Here is a 22723-nt window from a genome sequence, read left to right on the forward strand (position 1 = left end):
GATATTGAATCACCAGATGGGTATAATGTGCAGGAGCTCCATCATTCTGAAAGTACATACTAATCCTTGTAGCTAAGGGAACATCCTCCAATAGTAGTGGAAATTCGTTTTGCAGAAACTCTACATAAATGGGCCCTGTAAGAAGATTTTGTAACACAACAGGCCCAATCAACTGATTGTCGATGATACCACACCACATATTTACTGAGAAGCGAGGTTGAAAATTTGTTTCTATAGTGGCATGTGGATTTTTGTCTGACCACCTATGAGAGTTACGGGTCTTGTTGATACCGTCATGGCCGACTGGGCTAGACAGGTGGGTAAAGTACTTGCCTGGCAACCCAAAGGTCGTGGGTTCGAGTCCCGCCTCGGGCTTGGATCAGAGTAAAAATGCAAAAACTTTGGGGGGTGCATTATGGCCACAGAAGCCAATGCACCAACAACTAACAAAAAGAAAAAAAAATACCATCATGGGTGAAAGTAGCTTCATCGCTGAACAGTATTAATGGAATTAATCGGCAATTAGCATTTACCCACCGACAAAATTCCAATCACTAGCCGTTGTAGCCTGGTTGAAGGTGTTCCACCTGATGTATGTGAAATGGATACAAGCCGTGCTCACATAATGTTCACCATGCTCTTGTCTGTGGAACACCGATACATGTAGAAATTCTTCGTGTGCTAATAGTTGGACTACGTTCTGCCAACTGAAGAATGTGTTCTATTTCATACACATTTTGTTCATTTGCACTTTCAGAAGAAATATGAACTGTACCAGTCTCACGCAGTTTGGTGTAAACTCTTGAATCCAGTATTCTGGATTCAAGAGTAGCACTTCCACAACAAAAACTGTAAACAAGCACCATATCAGCATATTCAGCATGTGTGAAGATGTGCAGCATTCTTAACAACACTTCTAACACCAAACAGCATCAGGTTATAACTGCTTCTTGGTCACATCTGATTTGGGGAGCTGTGTTTCAAACAGCTGTATCTCTGTATCCATTGAGAATTGGACACGTGTTTATATAAAATTTTTTACTCAGAATAATTGATACTATAACCTCCCAAAATATTTGCTATTCCTCCTGAATTGCCCTGTATATGACAAAAGGGTGTTTTTGCCATTTTCTAAAAATCAGGGAACTGTTGTGACAGCTTTTTGAGACTTACTGCTCTTGTGAGATGGCAGATGGTCTTTATTAGGCCAATGTGTGAATAATATAACATCTGAGTAGGCAGCCCAGTGGCATAATAAAGAAAAGCTTGCAGTTAAATCATTAACAAATAATGAAAGATCAGCTTTCAACTTTTGAAACAGCCGTAATGCAGCAAGTTTTATACAAATAGCAGGTTTAACTTTTGCTGATGCAATTTGTGTAAAAGGATGTTATAACAATTCAGGCTGATTCATGGATAACTGCATTATCTCTTACTACTCTCTAGCAGTTTGCCTGCAACATGGTGTTCAACCCTTCTTTGTCACAACCTGTGGGTCACTAAATGTTCGTAAGTCATTAGGTTATCAACAGTTACACACACTGGTGATCCTGAAAGCAAACATCAGGTTAAGCTTACAAAAATTCACAACTAAGGAGATTCAGGAGTGCACCTGCAAAGAACACTTCAAAGTGAATATGCACAAATTCTTAAAAATGACTGTACACCCTCAAAATATGTAAATTATGAAATTATTCCTTTTGTTCTTTAAGTTGGTTAAGTTCTTTAAAATGATTACAAGCAGTGTAACTGTTTTGTATGTGGCTTTTGGGTTCTCCAAAAGCATCACAGGCATGGGGAGTCTAGATCACCTATGACTTCTATAATTATAAAAGTAATTTTTTTTTGTAAAATAATAAGAGGAGTTTACCTCAATATAGTACATAGAACACTTCCGTATGATACTCTCCAGAAATTAAAACAAAAAAATCGAAAACTTACATTAGAGTAAAAAATACATAATTAATTAAAAACCAATTTAACACCATTAAAAATCAATTTAACACAATTAAAAATCAATTTAACACAATTAAAAATTAAAAAGAATCTAACAAAAATATTCAAAACGATTTTCCTGCCTGAAGCTGACAATGCTTTTCGACCGTATGTCGTGATCACAGGAATTAAAATTACCGAATAGGGTTGAACCTGAAACTTAAATAGTGATTATTTGTCTTCATGCATGCGCGTAAAGGTCCACGCATCGGAGATCAAATATGGCCGACGAACATTAACAGAATTCTCGTGTAATTTAATTTGAACGGTTTCTGCAATAGTCGTGTATAATTTCATTGGACATTAAATATTTTGGCCTCGTTAAATAAAAAAGTATGTTTTTCATTAAGGGCATGAAAGGATAATTCTGACTCTGCTGAATGAGAAGCACAAACTGAGGCTTCATGTTGATTTACACGAATATTCAGAGAAAATCGCTTCGAACCTTGGTAAGACGAGTCGCAATCACCGCAAGAAATGTTGTATACCAGATCATTAATTTGTGTTGCGAATGCGGAAAGAACTGAGCGATTGTTCAGTATAGTATGTAATTTCCGTATTGGCCTGGCCACAATTTTAAATTCGGTATCTTTAAAGAATCTATTAAGCTGTTTGTGCCACTGTTCAACATATGGGTAATATGTTGAGCAGTGATATCAAACTATTGTTTGATATTACTATTGTTGGTTAGTATTTTGTATCCTATCCTTAGCCTGTACCCTAATTCGGTTTATTGTGGCAAGGGGATAACCCCTATATAAGAACCTGCTAGTTAATATTTGTATTTCTGAGCCCAAAGCAGATTCATTCGTTGAATATTTATAGGCATTTAGAAATTGATTAAAGATAATCGATCTTTTGTAGGTGAACGGGTGATAGCTATTATAATGTAGAAGCATACTGGTATTTGTAGGTTTTCAATAGATGCTAAATTGGAATTTATTCGAGTCCCGAGTAAGTGTGAAATTTAGAAAATTTAATGACTTTGTATCCGTATCCTCCCTTTCCAATGTAAATTTGAGTCTAGAATGAATATTATTAAATGAATGTAAAATGTCTTGGATAGTACTACTATCAGTAATAACTAGAACATCATCTAAATACCTCCCATAGTATGTGATATGGGGTCGAAAAGATGTCAAATGCATGTGCTCAATCGTTGAGAGATAGATCTCTGACATTAAGCCGCTCAGGCTCAAACCCATTGGCAATCCAAAAATTTATTTGTACACCTTGTCTCGAAAGGTGATATAGTTGGCCTCAACTAACAGTTTAATCAAGTGAAAAATTTCCTTAAAAGGTAGCTTCGTATAATTAATCGGTATCGAGTTTTTATTTAACATATCCCAAATAATATCTAATGTGTATTCAACATTTACATTCGTATATAACGAGGTAACATCTAGTGAGAATAAATTGTCGTTGTCACCAAGTCTACAGTCTTTAAGATTATTAAATAATGTATCATAGTTCTTAATCCCAAATTGTATTACCTGTCTAAAGGGTTTTATAATGCTATATACATGTGTGGCTAAGGATAAAAATGCCGAGTTCCTCTAGGAAACAATAGGTCGAATAGGAAGTCCAGTATTGTGTAATTTTACCTGACCGAAAAGTGCAGGAATATTGTATGTTCTGGCCTTCAATTCCTTTAACTGGGCCATAGTAATGTAGTCGTTTTTTCGATACGTTGTTAATGTTTTATTGTATTGATTGACCAAATTGGTAAACAGTGCCAGGTCTACTTCAAGATGAGTGGAGGTATCTGAAACGCGACTTCCTAAATTGAATACACATGACAGTTCAGCTTTACGAGAACTTCGGGGAAATAAGGACATTATTATACAGAGGGCAGATAAAGGAGATACAGTGGTAATACTAGATAAACCTGATTATATTAATAAGTTAGATTCAGTTGTTTCAGATACCTCCACTTATCTTGATGTAGACCCGGCACTGTTTACCGGGTCTACTTTATCTATTCTACAACTATCTTTCCTCAATTTGAAACTGTGCCCCTCTCGGGTTCTTAGTCTGAGCAAGACAAAGAATCAGCATTCAGCTTGCTCAACCCATTCAAGGCCTTATACGCCTCAATCAGATCACCTCACAAGTGCCTACTCTCCAGGTGCTGCAATTTGCAGAACTTAAGCCTTTCTTGGTAAGAGCACCCATTTGTTCCCCTCACCAATCTTGTTGCCCTTCTTTGTACTCGTTCTAGCAACTCTACATCCTTCCTAAAATGAAGCCTCCAGACCTGTACACAGTGCTCTATGTGTGGCCTGACCATTGCCTCATATAACGGGATTATTACCTCCCTGTCCCTGATAGCAAAATTCCTATGTATCATTGACAAGACTCTATGACCTGCACTGCTCAGCGAACTTCATATTTGGCTGCACAATTACCCCAGGTCTTTTTCACTTTCCACTTCCCTGAGTGTAGTACCACTGAGTTGGTACGTTTCTCTTTGGTTATTGCTACCCATATGCAGTACTTTGCATTTGTCAATGTTAAACTCCAGTTGCCACTTCTCAGCCCATTTTCCCAACTTATCTATATCCAGTTGGAGTAGCATACTGTCATTACTGTCGTTAACAACCTTGCTAACCTTTGTATCATCTGCAGACTTGGACATTAAACCTGATATACCTTCATCAATATCATTGATAAATAAGCAAAACAACAATGGGCCCAGCACCGAACCCTGTGGAATTCCACGAAGAGCAGTGTCCATTGATTACCACTCTCTGTTTTCTCCAACTCAACCATCCCTTTATCCATTGTAGCAGCTTACCCTTTATGCCATACCTCTTAACTAACAGTCCAAGAAAGCTCTCATAATGATGTCTAAGGGTTTGCTGCCTCCTTTAATATAACTGGATAGATCCCAGGTGCCTTCCTTATGTTTAACTTCAACAATTTCTCCTCCACTTTGCTCTCAGTTATTACAAAATCATTTAGCTCCCTGTTAGCATTTGATAAACTTCTGACACTCTCCTCATTGAATAAATCCTCATATGTGAATGTAGTTGCAAAATACTCATTCAGTTTATCAGCTACCTGAGCATGATCATCAATAGTCAACCCATATATGTTTACATAACTAAAGAACTCATTGCTGTTTTTCTTTACATTCTTTGCCAAAGATTTCTCATCATCTGCCTTCGCCTGTCTAACCTCCTTTGTGACTTTTATTACAGACTAGTTTATACCTGCCATAGCCTTTTGTGTTGCCTGATACTTTATATGCATCCCATACATTCTTCTTCTCTGCCACTAGCCTCATTAATTCATCTGACATCCATTTAGGCCTAAACCTTGAACAGTATTTCTTAGTTGGAATGAAAAGCCTAGTAGCCTCCAAAATTAAGTCTCTGAAGGCTTCCCACTTAGAATTCACTGCTGGTAACATCATCAGTTGATCCCACTGTACGAATTTAAAAACTGTCCGAGACCTCTGTAGTCACCTTTACGAAAGGAAAAGCCCTTCCCTTTAGCCTTGATGGTAGTTACATCTTTAAATAATTCCCAAATCAATACATTGCGATCACTGTCGCCCAGTGATTCCTTTATCTGCAGATTCTTAATGCATGAAGAATCACTACTGATAATCAGATCAAGAGTATTACTCCTTCTGGTTGCCTCTCGAACATGTTGCTGTAGAAAACAGTCATCTAATAAATCCACAAAAGTCTTGCTAGTATCCGAGTGACCAACATACAAGTTCCAGTCAATATCTTGAAAGTTAAAATCTCCCATTATAAAACATTCTGATTTACTGGCCCACTCTATTCCTCTGCACAATTGCTCATTATACTCATCAGATTCATTAGGCCTATAACACACACCTGCTCTCATTTTCCCTTTCCCAGTGCTTATTTCACACCAAACAGACTCAACATTGCATTGTTCACCAGCAACAATTGGATGCACTTCCTTAGATTTTATGTGTTTCTTAACTAACAGCATAACCCCTCCTCCCTTCCTATCCTGTCCATCCTTCCTATACACATTGTACTTGCAAAATTCCAACTCTGCGCTGCCTATATCTGTGTGACACCACGTCTCTGATATCCCAACAATATCTGCCTTTGATGTCTTGACTAGCCCTTCAAGCTCATCAAGTTTATTATCTATACTCCTAGCATTGCTGTACATGCAAGTATGCATGCACCTGTTCCTGCTCCTAGCCACCCCAACACAGCCCATGTATTTACTTGTTCCACTATGACTCCCAGTAGTCCTGGAAATCTCCATTACCTTGCTTTCCAGTCTGCTGTCTATTATAATAGAAGCAATGCATGAATCGCTTTTGCCTCTGCCTATGGCCACTGTTAACCTTTTAGTCTGTGTATCCCCCCCACGCTAGCAGTTTTCCAACCCACCTAACACTGCCTCGATAGCATCAGCAAATATTCTTGCACCCTTTCTATTTAAGTGTATCCCATCCCTGTAGAAGTAGTCTCTCCTGTCAACAAGCACAGACCAGGCTGAAAAAAATTCTATCCCTTTAGCCTTGCACAATCTCTCCAGAGCCGAATTGATTGACAAGGCTCTCATCACATACTCCCTCCTATCGTGTCTGGGCAGAATTGCAGAAACTTTCACATTCAACCCTAACTTGCATATTTTTTTTCAACATTGACCTGTACTTGTCAAGTTTAGACCGGGGTTTGAGCCCGTCACTACCAAATACGGAGGATGCGGAAAGGTCAGGGAATGACCACCGCATATTCCTGGAGCAATATGGCCTTAGTTGCTAATGCTCCTAAAAACCAAATAACAACAACAACAACAACAACTTGTCGAGTAAATCTGCAGAACTCTTAATGTTAATGTCATTAGTTCCAACATGTACAACAATATCACCTTTTGTGCCCTGAAAAGATATCTGCTGTACAACATCAATAACTTTTGCCTGTGGCAGACATACCCTGGCCCTGTTCCACCTATCCTTCTTACATAGTATATTCCCCATCTCCCTGACAATAGAGTCACCAACAATAATTAGTTCCTTTGGGACCAGTGCATTCTGCCTTGGAGATTGCCTCTGTGTTTCCTGATGCACAGGAGTGAGCTGTCATTGAGTTGGGCAGCTGAGAGCCTGATAGGCCCCTCATTAATTTCTCGAGGGCATTTACCCTGCACCTCAAGCTCTCCTAGAAGTCCATCAGAATGCTGAGTTGGCACCTAATTTCTTGATTCTCCAGACACCTAGCACACAAAAAGGCATCCTCCTTGGCTAGATCATGTTCTGTTTTAGAAAGGTCGGCAAACATTTCACATTTCACACATTTTTTGAGACTGTGATGCGTTGGAGAATCACCCCCTTCGTTTCTCCCCCGAGCCACAGCACTCTCGCTAGTCTGTGATCTTTGCTTTGCAGCTCTAGTCTGGGTCATGATTTCCATTTAAATACAGTTTAATTAACAATGAAATTTAATAAGATTAATAATATTTTTGATTAATTGATAATACTATAATAAGCTAACAGATTCCTAATACAGCGCTTCGTATTACACTATATAGTTTTACTTTATACCTTCGCTATCAGTTCGAGATATATATACGTTAAGCTTATCGACTTTAATATGGCGGCTAGTTCAACAGTATTGGCGCTAACACTGGGAGTTGTAACTTCCAAAAATCGCTGGCTAAATTCAAAATAAGAAGCAAACGAATGCTACCAAAGCTATTTAATATCTCCGTAAAACACAATGTATTATGTTAAATAACGAAGAATACGTTAAAAATTAAAAAATGCTTATCCGTTTACAACAGCCAAAAATGTTATTAGTGGAGTCCCCTAGGGTTCAGTGTTGGGTCCATTGTTGTTTTCTGTTGCGAATTACAGTGTCTGGAGACTAGGCACCTGTGAGGTGGTCTGATTGAGGTGTATAAGGCCTTGAATGGTTTTGAGCATGCTCAATGCTGATGGGATTCTTTCTCTTGCTCAGACTAAGAACCTGAGGGGGCACAGTTTCAAATTGAGGAAAGATAGTTGTAAAGTAGATGTGTGGAAGTTTGCCTTTAGCCAGCAGGTGGTTGATTGCTGGAACAGGCTTCCATCTTTTGTTGTGGAAGTTAATAGCCTAAATAAATTTAAGGCTGAGCTGGACAGGCATTTGGAACGAATGGAGGGGTGAAATGTTTTTTTTTTTTTGGGTGATGCTGTATAAGCTTGCTTTGTTGCATCATATGTATTTACTAATGCTAATTTCCAGTATTCTATCTGTTAAGTTGGCCAACTGTTTGTCTTTTGAGAGAATTAATTCCATTGGTTGCATCACTCACAAAAAAACTCCTTTTACCTTTATAAAAATCAAGCTTCATAATTATCCATGAAGATGCCTATGCAAAGTTTTAACTTTATTAGCAGTTCCCTTTTTGCATCTAACCTCAGTTTCTCTTTTAAAAGTAACCGCGGACATCAAAGTTTGATTAAACAGAACAGGTTAAATGCCTTACAGTTTCTAAATAAAACAACTTTGAACATTAAAATAACTTGCATGAGAACCAATATTTTTAATCAATTTCTCATCACCTGTATTTCTATGTATCAAAAAAAAAAAAAAAAACAGTTGCAGAATCACATAAAAGTGACACAAGCTAGCTATGTTACGTTCAGCTTCAAACTTAAGTTCATAAAATCTCTTATTACTTTAAAAGGTTTGCTTCTGTAATTCACAGTGCTAACAGCCAAGTAGTGGTCAGTTCCATAAACATAAAAGAGATATGCAGAAAAGTTGCAAGATCATGAAACACAAATAATCACACAATAAACATAGGAAAATATATATGAAAGTGAAACAGCATTAAACTTACATCAAGAAATTATTGGGTTATTTGTGCACTGTATGGAATACCTAGGATTAACAAGGTAAATACTTTTTCAAACTAATTTTAACTAATTAAGCAGCATTCCTTACAACAGCTAGTTACAACAATAGCTAAGGTGTGCACAATACAGTGGCATCAAATAATCAGCATATATGAATTGACAATCATATACATTATTGTTTATGAGACAAAATTACATTCCAGTTTTTCTGTTCATAAAATTCATGTAGGAAGCTCAGTTCATAAAGAATAGTTCAAGAATGCTGCTTCACTTATTTTCAACATTAGAAGACAGTAGGTTGTCTTTAGCATTAGAAGAGTCATACTCTATTGACACCAAGAATGGCTTGCCACCCAAAATGTCCAATTTGCTTTTGGTATGCATGTTACTTTTAATATTAAGGCAATTATTTTTATGTATGTATTTCATAGGAAACAGTTTACCTTTCAACATATATTTGTAGTGATATTGTTATTTATTGTTTCATGGAAATGCTCATTTTTAATTATTTAGGTCCAAAGTCATGTTAGGAGAACAAAAACAAAATTTGATCGGTTCAAACTTGATACACTGCAAAAAGTGGATTTGCTGTCTGCGTCAAGGTGCAATATGTTCTCTCATGTGCTGGCTACGTACCAAAGTACACTTCTTCAGTTTTGGGAGAAAACTGCTCGCACAATGAATTCTGTAGCTAAAAGTTTCCGTGGCTACCAACATTATGAATTTGCTATGTTGAAGGTAAAGTGAAAACATTATTAACTTAAAATACTCTTAATCTTTAGTTGTTGAATTGTAAGTGGTGTTTCTCTCTCCATCTAATACCTGTCATATTTTTTAACCAATATGTGGGAAAATATATGAATTTCCATACACCATTTAGTCTGATTAATTTCAAAAATAGAAACTTAATTTTATCTTTTACTTCTTGACTTTGCTTTCTTGCTTTTTAACTTTGTTTTCTTATCATAAATGAGAAAATTTGTGCTTGGAGACATAACTAGGACATGGGAAATGTGGCCCTAACCACAGGTGCTGATTCACCATGGTGCCAAGTGGAGTAACAAAGCATCAGAAAGGCACCTCTGTAGCCAGGTGGGCAGGAGCAGCAGTGCGTAGCACACGCTTCTTAATTAGACCGGGGTTCGAGCCCGTGAGTCACCAAATATGGAGGATGCGGAAAGGTCAGGGAATGACCACTGCATATCCCCGGAGCAATATGGCCTTAGTTGCTAATGCTCCTAAAAACCAAATAATATCATAACAAAGCATCAGAATAACTGAATTTGTAACTCATTATAAAAAAATATCACTGTAGTTGCCATTATCTAAATAAATTACTATAAAATCTAGAGTCTTTTCTATAATAACATAATAATTACTTATTTTATTTCTTAATTTAATTATAAAAGTAAATACCTTGTTATATGAAATTTCAATCTTTCCTTTATTGATTGGAGCAACTAGGAGGGAACTCACCGTGGGGGGGGATTGTTATTTATATCCTCTGCATGTTAAGTAAACTACTAGGTGTGAGAATATTGTGATTATTGCACTGATTATTACTCATGCTGCAGATATTATCATAGAGGTGATGATGCAGGAAACCTTAAAATGACAGGGATTTCAATTCAAGGAAGGGAATTACAACAGTCTGGATCAGTGGTTCGACCTTTTTTTAATAATGGTCCTTAAGTAATTAATTTTATTTTACACCCTTAAGTAATTTATTTTATTTTGTGGCACCCCTAGTCAATTCTTTGCCTATTAGATCCGATTCTCTCTCTCTTTCTCTCTCTCTTTCTCTCTCTCTCTCTCTCTCTCTCTCTCTCTCTCTCTCTCTCTCTCTCTCTCTCTCTCTGTGTCAATATATATATATAATGTAAGTTTAAGTAACTTGAACCCAAATTACGTGCCGTACCCCTGGAATTTCGTTGCAGCACCTTGGTTGAAACCACTGGTCTAAATACTTCTCTGTCAACTGGAACAGCAGCAGCACATGGAGAGTAAGCGGAGAAGAATTTTTGAATAATTTAAACGTACCATCACTGAAGCCACATATGCATATAAAACGTCAAGAAAATATGGCACAAGGATTATGCTGTGGTCATTGGTGTAACCAGCAGGGGCTGATCTTTCCTCCCCATTCACAGAGTCAGAGTATATTGGAATAAATATTGTTTTTTGACATTAATTTAAGTACATATCATTATTGTTATATTTATCCCTCCCCACCCCCAAGAAAAACAGCCTGGATCTTAGCCCAGGCAAAGATGGTTAAATAAGGAACTGTGGCTAGTTTGATAAACAAAAAAAAGAGAGAGAAAAAATAGGACAGTTACAGATGGTGAAAAGCTTTGAAGTATGCAGTATAATTGTTAAATCCATCTATAATTGTATCCTGGGATGGGTACTCTGCCAAAGGCTGACTAAGAGAGATATCACTGGTTGAGACAGTTAATAAAAAAAAAAGGAAATGAGGTAAAGTATGTATATATATATATATATATATATATAAAGTTATGTTTAAAATAACTAAATGCAACAAGGCATAATATGTTAAGAGTAAGTTTTATATCTTTATAATATCGGTGTGGATACACCATAGATAACTCTTAAGAAAAAACTACAATAGTAGTGTGGGAAGCATCATTTCCTCTGTATCTCATATTGTGCTCATCCTTCACAATGAGTTGCTATGGTATTGCACTACTTCTAATAAGTAACACTTCACTAATAGAGAAGACCATTGTTACTTATTCTCGGTGGGCACCGTTTCAAAGCTATTGGCCTATCATCAGTGGGTTGGCAGGTACCCTGGTATTGCAGACATGACGACCCACACTACTATCGTAGTTTTTTCTTAAGAGTTATCTGTGGTGTATCCACACCGATATTATATAGATATAAAACTCTTACTCTTAACATAGTATGCCTTGTTGCATTTAGTTATTTTAAATATTACTGTATAAACCTTTTTGGCATATCTCGTATTGTGTGATTATCTTCACAACTGGGTCGTCATGTCTGCAATACCAGGGTACCTGCCCACCCACCGATGATAGACCAATAGCTTTGAAACAATGCCGTCTGGGTGGCGGTGCCCACCGAGAATATATAACAATGGTCTTCTCTATTAGTGAATTGTTACTTATTCAAAGTAGTGCAATACCGTGGCAACTCATTGTGAAGGATGAGCACAATATGAGATACAGAGGAAATGATGCCTCCCACACTACTATCATAGTTTTTTCTTAAGAGTTATCTATGGTGTATCCATACCAATATTATATAGATGTATAAAGAGAAAAGGTTAAATCAGATTTGACTCTTAATGATGCCTGAAAATTATTGATAACCTAACTGATGAACCAAATAGATACTTTGAATCAACCTCTACAGATGAAAATCTCTCTATAGAGAGGAGAAACTGTGCTGTGATCCTGAGTACTCTTAAATCAGCAATATGGAGAATGCATAGGATTATTTAGTAGAAAAACTTTTGAGCTTCAAGCCAAAGCTCATCTGATAGATGACATATACCCACTTATTTTGAGGGATGTAATCATGGGATACCTACCTCGTAATGGGTAGGCCCATCTTTTGCCCAGATAAGTGCAGTCACACGGCAAGGCGTGAGTCCACCAGTTAAAAAAAAGCATTCCACAAGTATTTCTATCCATGCTTGCTGCACCACTGTCCATAATTCCATCGCATTCCTGGGTGGAGGATCCAAAGCTCAAATGGACCTTTCCACAGCATCCCAAAGATGCTCCACAGGGTTCATATCCAGTGAACAGGGAGGCCATTCCGTGGTGGTAAAATCTGCAGAATGCTTTTCGAACCATGTTCTAGTCACCATGGCTCTGTGGGGAGGCGCATTGTCCTGCTGAAAGAGTCCATTGACCTGTGGGTGCACAATGACCATGAAGGGATGCAAATTGTCTGCAAGGATGGACACATAACCTGGACCATTCAGAGATGCATCTGGGCATACCAGAGGTCCCAATGTGTGCTAGTTGAACATACCCCAGACCATTACCAACCGTCCACCTGCCTGAACAGTTCCTTGTTGGCATGGTGGGTGCATAGCTTTGTGCAGTTGCCGCCAGATATGCACCCTCCCGTCCGCTTGAAATAACTGGAAACGGGACTCATTTGACCAGGAGACCTGTCTCCAGGATCCAGTGCTGATGTTCTTTTGCCCAGTTGAAGCGTAGAGTCTGTGTCTTGGTGTTAGCAATGAGACTGTGGTAGGTCTGCGGCTCCCATAACTTATTTCGGCTAATGAAATACCGTGGTCTTAGTGGGAACGTTTCTGGCACCTCCCTTGTTGAAGTTGGTGGCGATTTGTGCCACTGTCGCTCTCCAGTTGGCTAAAACAGTGCAAGACAGACATTGACGGCTATGTTCATCCACCACCTTTCTCCGCCTACAGCGCTGTCCACGATGAGATGTTATTCTGGAAATGGCGTATTCCCGATACACTCTTGATATTGTCAAATGGGATAGTACAATTTCTGTACCACCTCCATGATAGAGTGACCCATGCATCAGGCACCCACTATCATCCCTCTTTCAAAGTCGGCTAACTCACGATCTGACTTCAGTGCCCTGTGCCCTTGAAGGTAGTACTGGCTATAATTGCTGTCCTCCTGAATTGGAAGGTAATGGTCTGGGTTTCAATAATGCGAGGGATTTTTATGGGCTTTTTTCACAACATGGATCAGTTAGTGGGTCTTAGGAAAGAGCACGGTTTTTTCTGGGAACTCATGGTGTTTTTTTTTTTTTTTTTTTTTCTGTCGAAGAAACAGGAACTGACATCTAATACCTGAGTTCAGAATGATTTTGTAAAGAGATAATCTTGTATGCTAACTTGATAAACTGCTATTAGTACTATGTAGTATTAATAGTGAAAGGCCTCCGTAGCCGAGTGGGCAAGAGCGGGAGTGCAGTAGCACACGCTCTTTGAGTAGACCGGGGTTCAAGCCCCTGACTGCTGAATACGGTCGATCTGCCAACCCGCACTGGACCAGCGTGGCAGATTATGGTCCATTTCCCTCAGCATGAATTGTTGAGGAGGCTTCCATCCTGCAGTGGGTTGATAATGGCTGCACTTTACTTTTACTTTTAGTATTAATAGTGACAAATGATGCAAGAAAGCAAGCTTATACAGCATCAGCCAAAAAAAAAAAAATTCCATTTTGCCTATCCATCCCTTCTATTATATATAGTTTGTCTATTTCTTCCTTGAATTTATTCAAACTCTTCACTTCTACAACAATGGATGGCTTGTTCCAGCAATCAACCACCGTTGGCTGAAGGCAAACTTCCTCACATCAGTTCTGTGCCCATTCTTCCTTAGTTTGAATTTATGTTCCCTCATGTTCATAGTCTGTTATGACAGTGTCACTCATGAGCAGAAACAGGAAATAACTGTGAAATTATTTATTTGGACGGACTTTAGTAAAACATTTAACTTTGTTCCACATAAGGGATTGCTATATAAGCTGGAACATGTAGGGATCATGGGCAAGATCCTTTAATGAGTTATGGAATAGCTACATGGCAGGAGAGAAAATATTGTAATTAATGGTTGCTCTTCAGAATGGGCTAGGATTAAAAGTGGGGTTTCTCACAAATTGGGACAACATCTACTCCTTTTTCTGATTTTCTCAAATGACATTTGACAAAGGAATACCGGGCATAATATTAAATTTTTTTATTTTATTCAAAGCCATTTCCTTGCTGTCTTCTGTTATAAACTGTATCTGCAGTTACTTGGGAACACAGATAGCAACATATGCGCACACACACACACTGGAAGAGTTCAAGGCATTTTGGCAACCACAACATCCACACATGTACATACTGCAAAGGGCCCACATGTGAAAATTGTATATATATATCTACATATATATTCCTGAAAAGGTTCTTAGTGAATGAATTAGATTTAAGGGCATTTTGAATTAGACTTAATTTTCCTGTGTGAGAGAAGGTTAGTGAAAATTAAAATAGTTTAAAATTTCTGTGAGAAGAATTTCTCTCTGCTTTTTCGATGTACCTTTCAGCATTACAGCTGCATTTGTTGACATCACATTATTTGTCTGTATGCACATAAACTTATCTTTTTATTAGCTTATTATCCTTTTGGCTAAACATTTTTCAGTACTTACATTCAAAAAAAGAGCTTAGTTACCACACAGTTCAAAACATCCTATTGATTAATCATTTGTAAAATGATTTATAGAATTAATGGCAGACAGATTGAAAAGTGAAAACAGACTTTCATTGTTTATGGTGAGAGAGAGAAGAGACTGTTGGCTGAAATATAAATGACTGTGTAAAGCTGATGGCAACCAACATGAAAATGACTATTGAAAGGCTGAAAATGTCTATAGGATGTTTCATGATTTCCGTTTTTACTGAGTACTTGATTATGATGATTAAAAAGTGATTTAAAAAATTGTCTTGAAGGAGTAGTTGTATCGAGAGAGAACAGAAATAACAAAGGAGTGGTACCTACAATATGAAAATGAGAAAATGAAACAGATGCTTATTACACGAACAACTGTAATATAAATATCAGTTAGTCCACCTAGCAGATGTGTTGTGCTAGACAAATCAAAATCTGTCATACTCACATGGTAATACAGATTTAGGAACAGGATGTACCATCAATTCTAATTTTTTTTTAAATCAGGGAAACATCTATTTCTGCTGAAACCATCATCTAACAATACACTATAGCAGTCTGTATAATGAGGAATTATATGAAATTTATATGGCTGTATTGTACATAGTAATATTTAATAACCAGATTACTTTGTTTAATGCTCAAATAACATCCACACTCAAATAAAATACCAGTTTGATGTCATAAGTTTTTTTATTTTTTTTTTTTGACTATTGTAAACTAAAAATTTTGAACATTTTCTGTCAAAGTGATTTAAAATTCACTTTTTTTGCCCCATATGATTTATTTTGTTTTTTAAAAACATAATTTGCACATTTTAGTGCAAGGAACGGTTTGATTTTATTTATTTATTTATTTTTGATCCAACCTGTCCATTGTATTCGGTTACACTTTTTTTTTTTTTTTTTTTTTTTTTTCCTCATATAAAAAGTTTTATTGGTAATGTTACAAACCAGTAATGTCAAAATGAATTCTTAATACTTTATTTTACCGTGTTATACCTAGAAACAACCTGCTGGATACAGTTAATTGTTCCCACGCTACTTATATTCCCACCTTGTTTCCTTCCTTCCTTCCTGGACACATACACATGGTATACTCTGTTTGGATAACTTCTTTGTGGTTGGTGGAATATGTATAGGGAAGTGCCTTGCTATGAGATGAGCAGGTAGATCAGTCTACAATCATCATCATCCCTGAAAGGTGTCTTTGCTGTTGTATTCTACTCCAAGAATCCATGGATCACTGTTGTGAATTCTAGGAGAGATTCCTCTTGCCATCTACTTTTCTCATACACAATGTATGCATTTACTGTTGCTATGTCCATTCAGTGGGGGGGGGGGGAATTCCTGTACCACCTAACTCTTTTTCTGAGCCACTTAGGTGGTTTGAGTTTTTGGTACAACATGTCCATTTCTCCCATATTGAAATCGTATTCATTTACAGCATCTGGCTTCTTAACTACTTCTTTTGACTTCCTGTCAATTTTCTCAGTATCACTTACTGTACCTCTGGATTATAGACAGCATCAAATAACTTTTTTATCATGCCTCTTCATTGCTGATAATCTGCCTGATGTCTAGCAAAGAACATCTCCTTCCTTCACTTTAGCACTGTTAATTCCTTTGTCATTTTCTTTCTTCACAGTTCCACAAGCTGCAAATTCATTTTGTTACAGTTTTTTGGAAATAGTATTGGGCTTTTCAACTATTTGTCCATGAAAACAATTTAGCCTTTACCTATTGGTTCTTCACTATCAGTTAGTCCACTTAGCAGATAAGTTTTGATATTAATACATAGCTGAAAGACTTCATTGACACATCCCTTTCTTGTTTCTCTTCCCTTTGATCATTATATACAAAAAAGTCCCAGGCATATCTAGTTTTAGTTTCACAAACAAGTCAAACTTGGCTCTCTTCTGTGGGATGGATATATTGCTTCATTACATGCTCTTTCTTTAAAGAGCCTAAGTCTTTCAGAAATTTTATGCTGTAACATATAGATGTTTCTGAATGAAGAGTGCAGCAATCCCAGTTGCAGCCTGAGTTTTCTCAACAAATCACTGCTCTGCACATTGTCATTATTGCAAAATATAGATAGCAAAACAGCAACTGGAACCTCTACCAAGACAAAGTTTCATGGAATATTGGAGTCTGAAGTATATAGTCACCTGTCCAGTACAGCATAAATTCAGGTTTGTGAATTATACCCATCATCAAAATCAGAGCAATAAAAAAGTTTACCCCTTCTTTACATGTAGCCTTCCACAATATTATTCTTGTATTTGAACTTGCACCTGAAGCAACAGCACCATCAAGACATTTCTGACTATAGCTGTTTGTGTCATTGACAATGTGGTTTACAGTATCATAAGAAATATATAAAACAGAGTACTGCAATGGAATGTCATCATAAAACAGGGATATTTGAATACCTACATTGCAGAAAATTTTAGGAAATTGTAGTTCTTATACCTGTGTCCAGTTCAGTACTTTTCCATTGAAAATGCCTGGTAGTGGCAGATCTGTTACTTTCAATTGCAGTAATGGCTGGTGATGTGATATCAGTTGTTGATATATCATAAATGTTACCTGCTTCCATCCTCACTGCTACTGGTAAGGTCCATTTCAAATTTGATTTTCTAAAAACTATAGTTATCACTATCTAATTCGTTTTCAGTCACTAAATATTCACATATTTGATCTCTGCACACTTCCCCCCCCCCCCCATGCTTTCTTAGCTATTGGTACATTTTACTGGAGTTACTACATAACAGTGTAAAATACGTAATAATGAGGAAAAATTAATGCTAATTATTTTTTATTCTTTGCTGCCATCTTCTAGTAATAAGAATAATTTCTGAATGCTTAAAATACCTGGAAATGTGTCAGAATATAATACCCAAAGCACTGCAGTGCACTGTATGAAACTTCCAGGATATACTGAATAAAACGTAGATCATAGAACTTTTCAGGCAATACTTGTATTCTCTTATATTCAAAGCAGGCTCTTTTCATTTTTGCCTGCACTTCCTATACTGTTATACAAAGGTCAGGTCATTCAAATGAAAACTTGAAACATTAAATAAAAATTACAATTTCACAAACAAGAAAACTATGTACACCATCTTCAGTATAGTCCTTGTTGCATTCACCACACTCTCTCCAATGCAGTACTAATGCCTGAATTCCTTGAGAGAATGTTGTTGATGTTAAATGCATTTGTGCACTGCAGTTGTGTTCCTCTTTATCTAATGCTCTTAGTGGACATAAAAGATAATAGCCACAAGGACTAAGTCTGGTGAATATGAAGAATTGGATAATATCTTAAACTTCATATCCTGTATCTGATTCACTGTAGAATGGGAAATGTGAGGACTGATATTATCATGATGCAAGCATGATAATACCAATGTGGTTTGCTGTCTTCAGGCACACACCTAAGGACAGCAAACCACATTTATTTTGAATTGCTAGCTTTAATTTATTCAGAAGTATCACAGTATTGTCATTCATCACTGTTTCTCACTTCTACAGATAATGTTCCAGAATCGCTCCTTTATAATTCCAAAATATGGTGAGTAACACTTTCCTGGGTGATGCTTGGGTTTAGACTTTCTTCGATTAAGGTCAGCCTGTATGATGCCACTCTGATATTTGTTTACTGGTGCATAATAGTGCACTCAGGATTCATCTCTAGTTACTGTGTTCTAAGGAGGCATCTCCTTTCCACTCATGATTTAAGATTCATGTGAACACACAACAGGTTGTTATTCCTCATGTTTCCACTCATGATTTAAGATGCATGAACACACAACAGGTTGTGTGTTCATGCACACACAACAGGTTGTTATTCCTTTAATTCTGGTGTTAAATGCTGAGGAATCCATCAAACGCACTTTTTTTTTGAAATGTCAGTCCTCACTTACAATAATGTGTTGAACTGTAATCTTGCACAGCATGGCAATTACTGCAATAGATGGTTTCCTCATATGAGTCCTTCTGCTGGTGCTATGATATCTGGTGCCTTGATATGATGTGTTCTCCCTGGTCAAGGAGAATCATCAGCTCTCAGTACCATTCTTAAACTTATTCACCCATTCATAGGATTGCTGTTAACTCAGGCACACTTCACCTTATGCCAACATTCTGCAGTACATTTCAGCTAGTTTTATTCCTTGTGCTTTCAAAAATTAAATTACAGATCATATATCTACCTTAATTCATGACAGCAAGGGTATTGGTGTGTGCCCTATCTTTAAAAATTGCCTATTTCCCAATAACACCAGCAGATCGTGCCATATGGATGTTTTAAGTCCTGCCAACGGACTTTAGTCGGTAATATGATTCAAGATCATCATCAGTTTTTTTTTTTTTTTTTTGTTAGTTTTTCAGTTTTAATTTTAATGACCTTTGTATTAGACAGCTTGGTGATACTAACCGGACATGTTCAGACATGTCTGGCTCAGAATATGTCATCAACAGTGATGTCACAGGACTATCATATAGACTTGTTTTGCCTACCAGCACCATCCATCCTGATTTTCCCATCACTAAGGGAGTGCCAATTAGTCATTTTTAAATTTTTCTACTACTGGATGGTGCCATGATTTTTTTTTTTTTTTTTTTTTTCTTACAAAAGTAATATACTTTTTAAGGCAGGTTCAAACTTGGGTCTGCATAATCAGTTGGGCAAGTACCTATGTCATTGGGCTATTGAGACATATACTTTTATTAATGAAAAAAAAATATTAGAATGTAAGATGCCTTCATTGTAGATTTTTTTTATATTTTATTTCTAAGGTGCGAGAAATTGCAAGGTTAACACATTTTTAAGTTCATTGTAATGGCTGTAAAATAATCTGTTATTTTTTGAATTATAATGTTCTGAGAAATAGTTTCTAAGGTACACTTTTTTTTTTTTTTTTTTTTTTTTATAATTTCTAACCAGTAGCAGAGTGTATTCTGAGAGCTATAAAGTTTAAGATTTTTAAAATTTCCTGGTACTGTCTTCAAACTAATAGTGTATTTAGTCACCTTTTTAAAAAAAATTCCAATCTATATGTAATAGTCTGAGAAATTAAGTTGCAAAGGTACACATTTTTTAAATTTCCAGCTACCATATCATTCATGTTATAGTGTTTTTCTGCCTGTATATTATCCAGATTAAATATGAATTTTCAAAATAAATGCTTCCTACATGCTTAATTGAGTAAAAGAAGAAAAGTAAGAAAGGAATTCACAATGACAAGCAGAACTCCTATAATATGATTCATAATCCAGTAACAGCTATTTTCAGTCATTAGAGTTGAATAAAGTTAAAGAGTTAACAGTTCTAGTTGTAAAATAGTCAACACAAGATCATTTTGCATTAAAAATCCTAACATTAAATAGTCAATGTTCTGAAAATTATAAAGTTTCAAAGGTAATGCTTTTTTTTTTTTTTTTTCTAAACAGTACAGTCTCATAAACTGTAAAGTATCAAAGATTTTAATTTTTTAATTTTCTGTTATAGTCTGTATGTTATCCAGGTTAAATTTGGAGTTTTAAAGTAAATGCTTCCAACTTAGCAAACAAAGAAAAGCTGTACCCTTCAGAATAACATCATAATCTGATTTCTGATAACATCATATTTTTAATCCTTAGGGTTGAATAAAGTTAAATACTTAATGACTGTAGTTTTAAAATTGGTGAACACTAGATCATTTTATTAATTAATCCTGGGATTAAAAAATTAAAGTTAATTAAGGCTGTATTTATAAAATAAATGAACACAATATTTTTGGGTTTGAATCTTGCTGAGACTGAAGGAATTCTTAAAGGACTCTTCATTCAGTGCTGTAGTTAGCTGATCTCAGGTAGAGGGAGTAAGGGTTTCCCATGACTTATTCTTGATTTTTCAGCTGCACAACATGTAAATGGTCTTAGATGCTAATGATTTATATAAATAACAATATATGCATTCTTGCAGGAACTTACAGAATCAAGTAAAAAGTTGGCAGAAGAAACGGCCAACTTAGAAAAGGCAGTTATAACAGATGAAGGTGATAGAGATACGTGAGTATCATTCTCTGAGAAATTTTAATATTGATTATTAATATATATTTGGCTGGAACTGAGTTTAGAAGGTAATTCTTTTTCTTTCTTCAACTTCCAAGTGAAATATAGTATATTTATGAATACTTTTTATCTTGGCTATTTGTGTATATTTAAGTTTATTTAGGTTAAAATAATTTGGGAGATTCTTCTGTGGTAGTTGCAGACAAAACACTGCTAAATTGCTACAGAGCAGCATGTGTTTTGCACAAAAAAAAGCTTTATAAAACTAATATTTTTTATAAATGCAAAAAGTTTTGACTAAGATTTTATAAGTAGAGAAGACTCAAGCAGATCAGCAGTTAACAATTTGATTGAAAAGTTTGAAGAGATTGGGGATTGACTGGCGGCAGGCCTGGCCAGCTGGCTTGTAAATTCTGCTAGACATATTCAACATGGATGAACAACAACAACAAATCCATAGTGTGAGGGCTAGGGCATACCCAGTAGGCGATGTGCTGCAGCAGACCCCAGCTGTAGTGGGAAATAATCAAGGACAAAAACACAATGCTAGGGCATATCCCAGAAGTGATGTGCTGCAGCTGGCCCTGTAGTGTAGTGGGAAACAATCAAGGGAAAAAACACAAGGATAAAAGGATCAAATATAAGAGGACAAAGGTCAGAGTGGGATCGATTAATGTATGAACAATGACCGGGAAATTATTAGAACTTGTGGAAGTTATGAAGAAAAGGAAAATCAATGTATTGTGTTTCCAGGAAACCATATGGAGAGGGATAAGGAGTAAAGAACTAGCTGAGGGCTACAAATTAATATACTACGGCACAGATAATAGGAAGAATGGAGTAGGAGTTGTGGTTGAAGATGGCTTAAAAGATGCAGCAGTGGAACTGTGCAAGAAAAGTGATGAGCTAATTAAAATTAAACTGTTATTGACTGACAAATGTGCGCTGAATATCATTAGCGGTTACGCCCCACAGGCAGGATGTGATGTAGAGAAAGATGCCTTTTATAAGGACCTGGATGAGGCAATCAACAGCACACCTGATGAGGAAGGAATGACCATCAGGACAGACTTCAGTGGACATACGGGCTAGTCTGCTCATGAGTCCATGGCAGCTTTGGATGGGGTGAGTGCAATGCGGATGGAGAAAGGATCCAGGAGATGGCTATGGCTCATGGATTGTGGATAGCTAATACCCAGTACAAGAGAGAACAACATCTTATTACATACCATAGTGGTGGGCATAGTACAGGAACTCCCCGACTTACGTAAGGGTTGTGTTCCGTGGAACACTATGTAAGTTGGAATTTCCTCCATGCTTGTGCAGCACTCGCAATTGTGCTCGCTGAATTGATTGAATCAAAAAAGAAATGTTCGACGAACATGTAAATAGAACTATTTATTGTATTTATTAAATTTTTTATCTCATGCGCAGGAAAAATTACAAAAGGGTGCAATCTAAAAAAAATTTCAAAATTATAAAGAGAGGAGACAGGCGTAACGTTAGTAAGTTTTACCTCTCAAGCATCATTGCCAGAATCAACGTCTTCAGCTGATAAGTATGCTGCTGCGGAGGTTGAGGGCTGTGAAGATTTAGAAGGGGTCAGCCCCTCAACCTTACGAAACAACATAT

The 22723-nt window shown here is 36.7% G+C and overlaps 1 protein-coding gene across 3 annotated transcripts in view; it reads left to right on the forward strand.

The window, feature by feature from the left end:
- Positions 1–22723, forward strand: part of ICA69 (islet cell autoantigen 1-like protein) — a 206569-nt gene that overhangs the window by 125056 nt on the left and 58790 nt on the right. For 2 of the 3 annotated variants that reach the window (XM_090372975.1, XM_090372976.1), the window contains exons 7-8: positions 9353–9577; positions 21003–21088. In XM_090372975.1, the coding sequence (XP_090229101.1) occupies positions 9353–9577; positions 21003–21088 (311 nt within the window). The remainder of the gene's footprint in view (positions 1–9352; positions 9578–21002; positions 21089–22723) is intronic. The other variant, XM_090372977.1, reaches the window with a different exon arrangement.

Source organism: Mastigoproctus giganteus, chromosome 4 (genome assembly GCF_048544385.1).
Source record: "Mastigoproctus giganteus isolate SK-2022 chromosome 4, ASM4854438v1, whole genome shotgun sequence".
Classification (NCBI taxonomy): Eukaryota; Metazoa; Arthropoda; class Arachnida; order Uropygi; family Thelyphonidae; genus Mastigoproctus; species Mastigoproctus giganteus.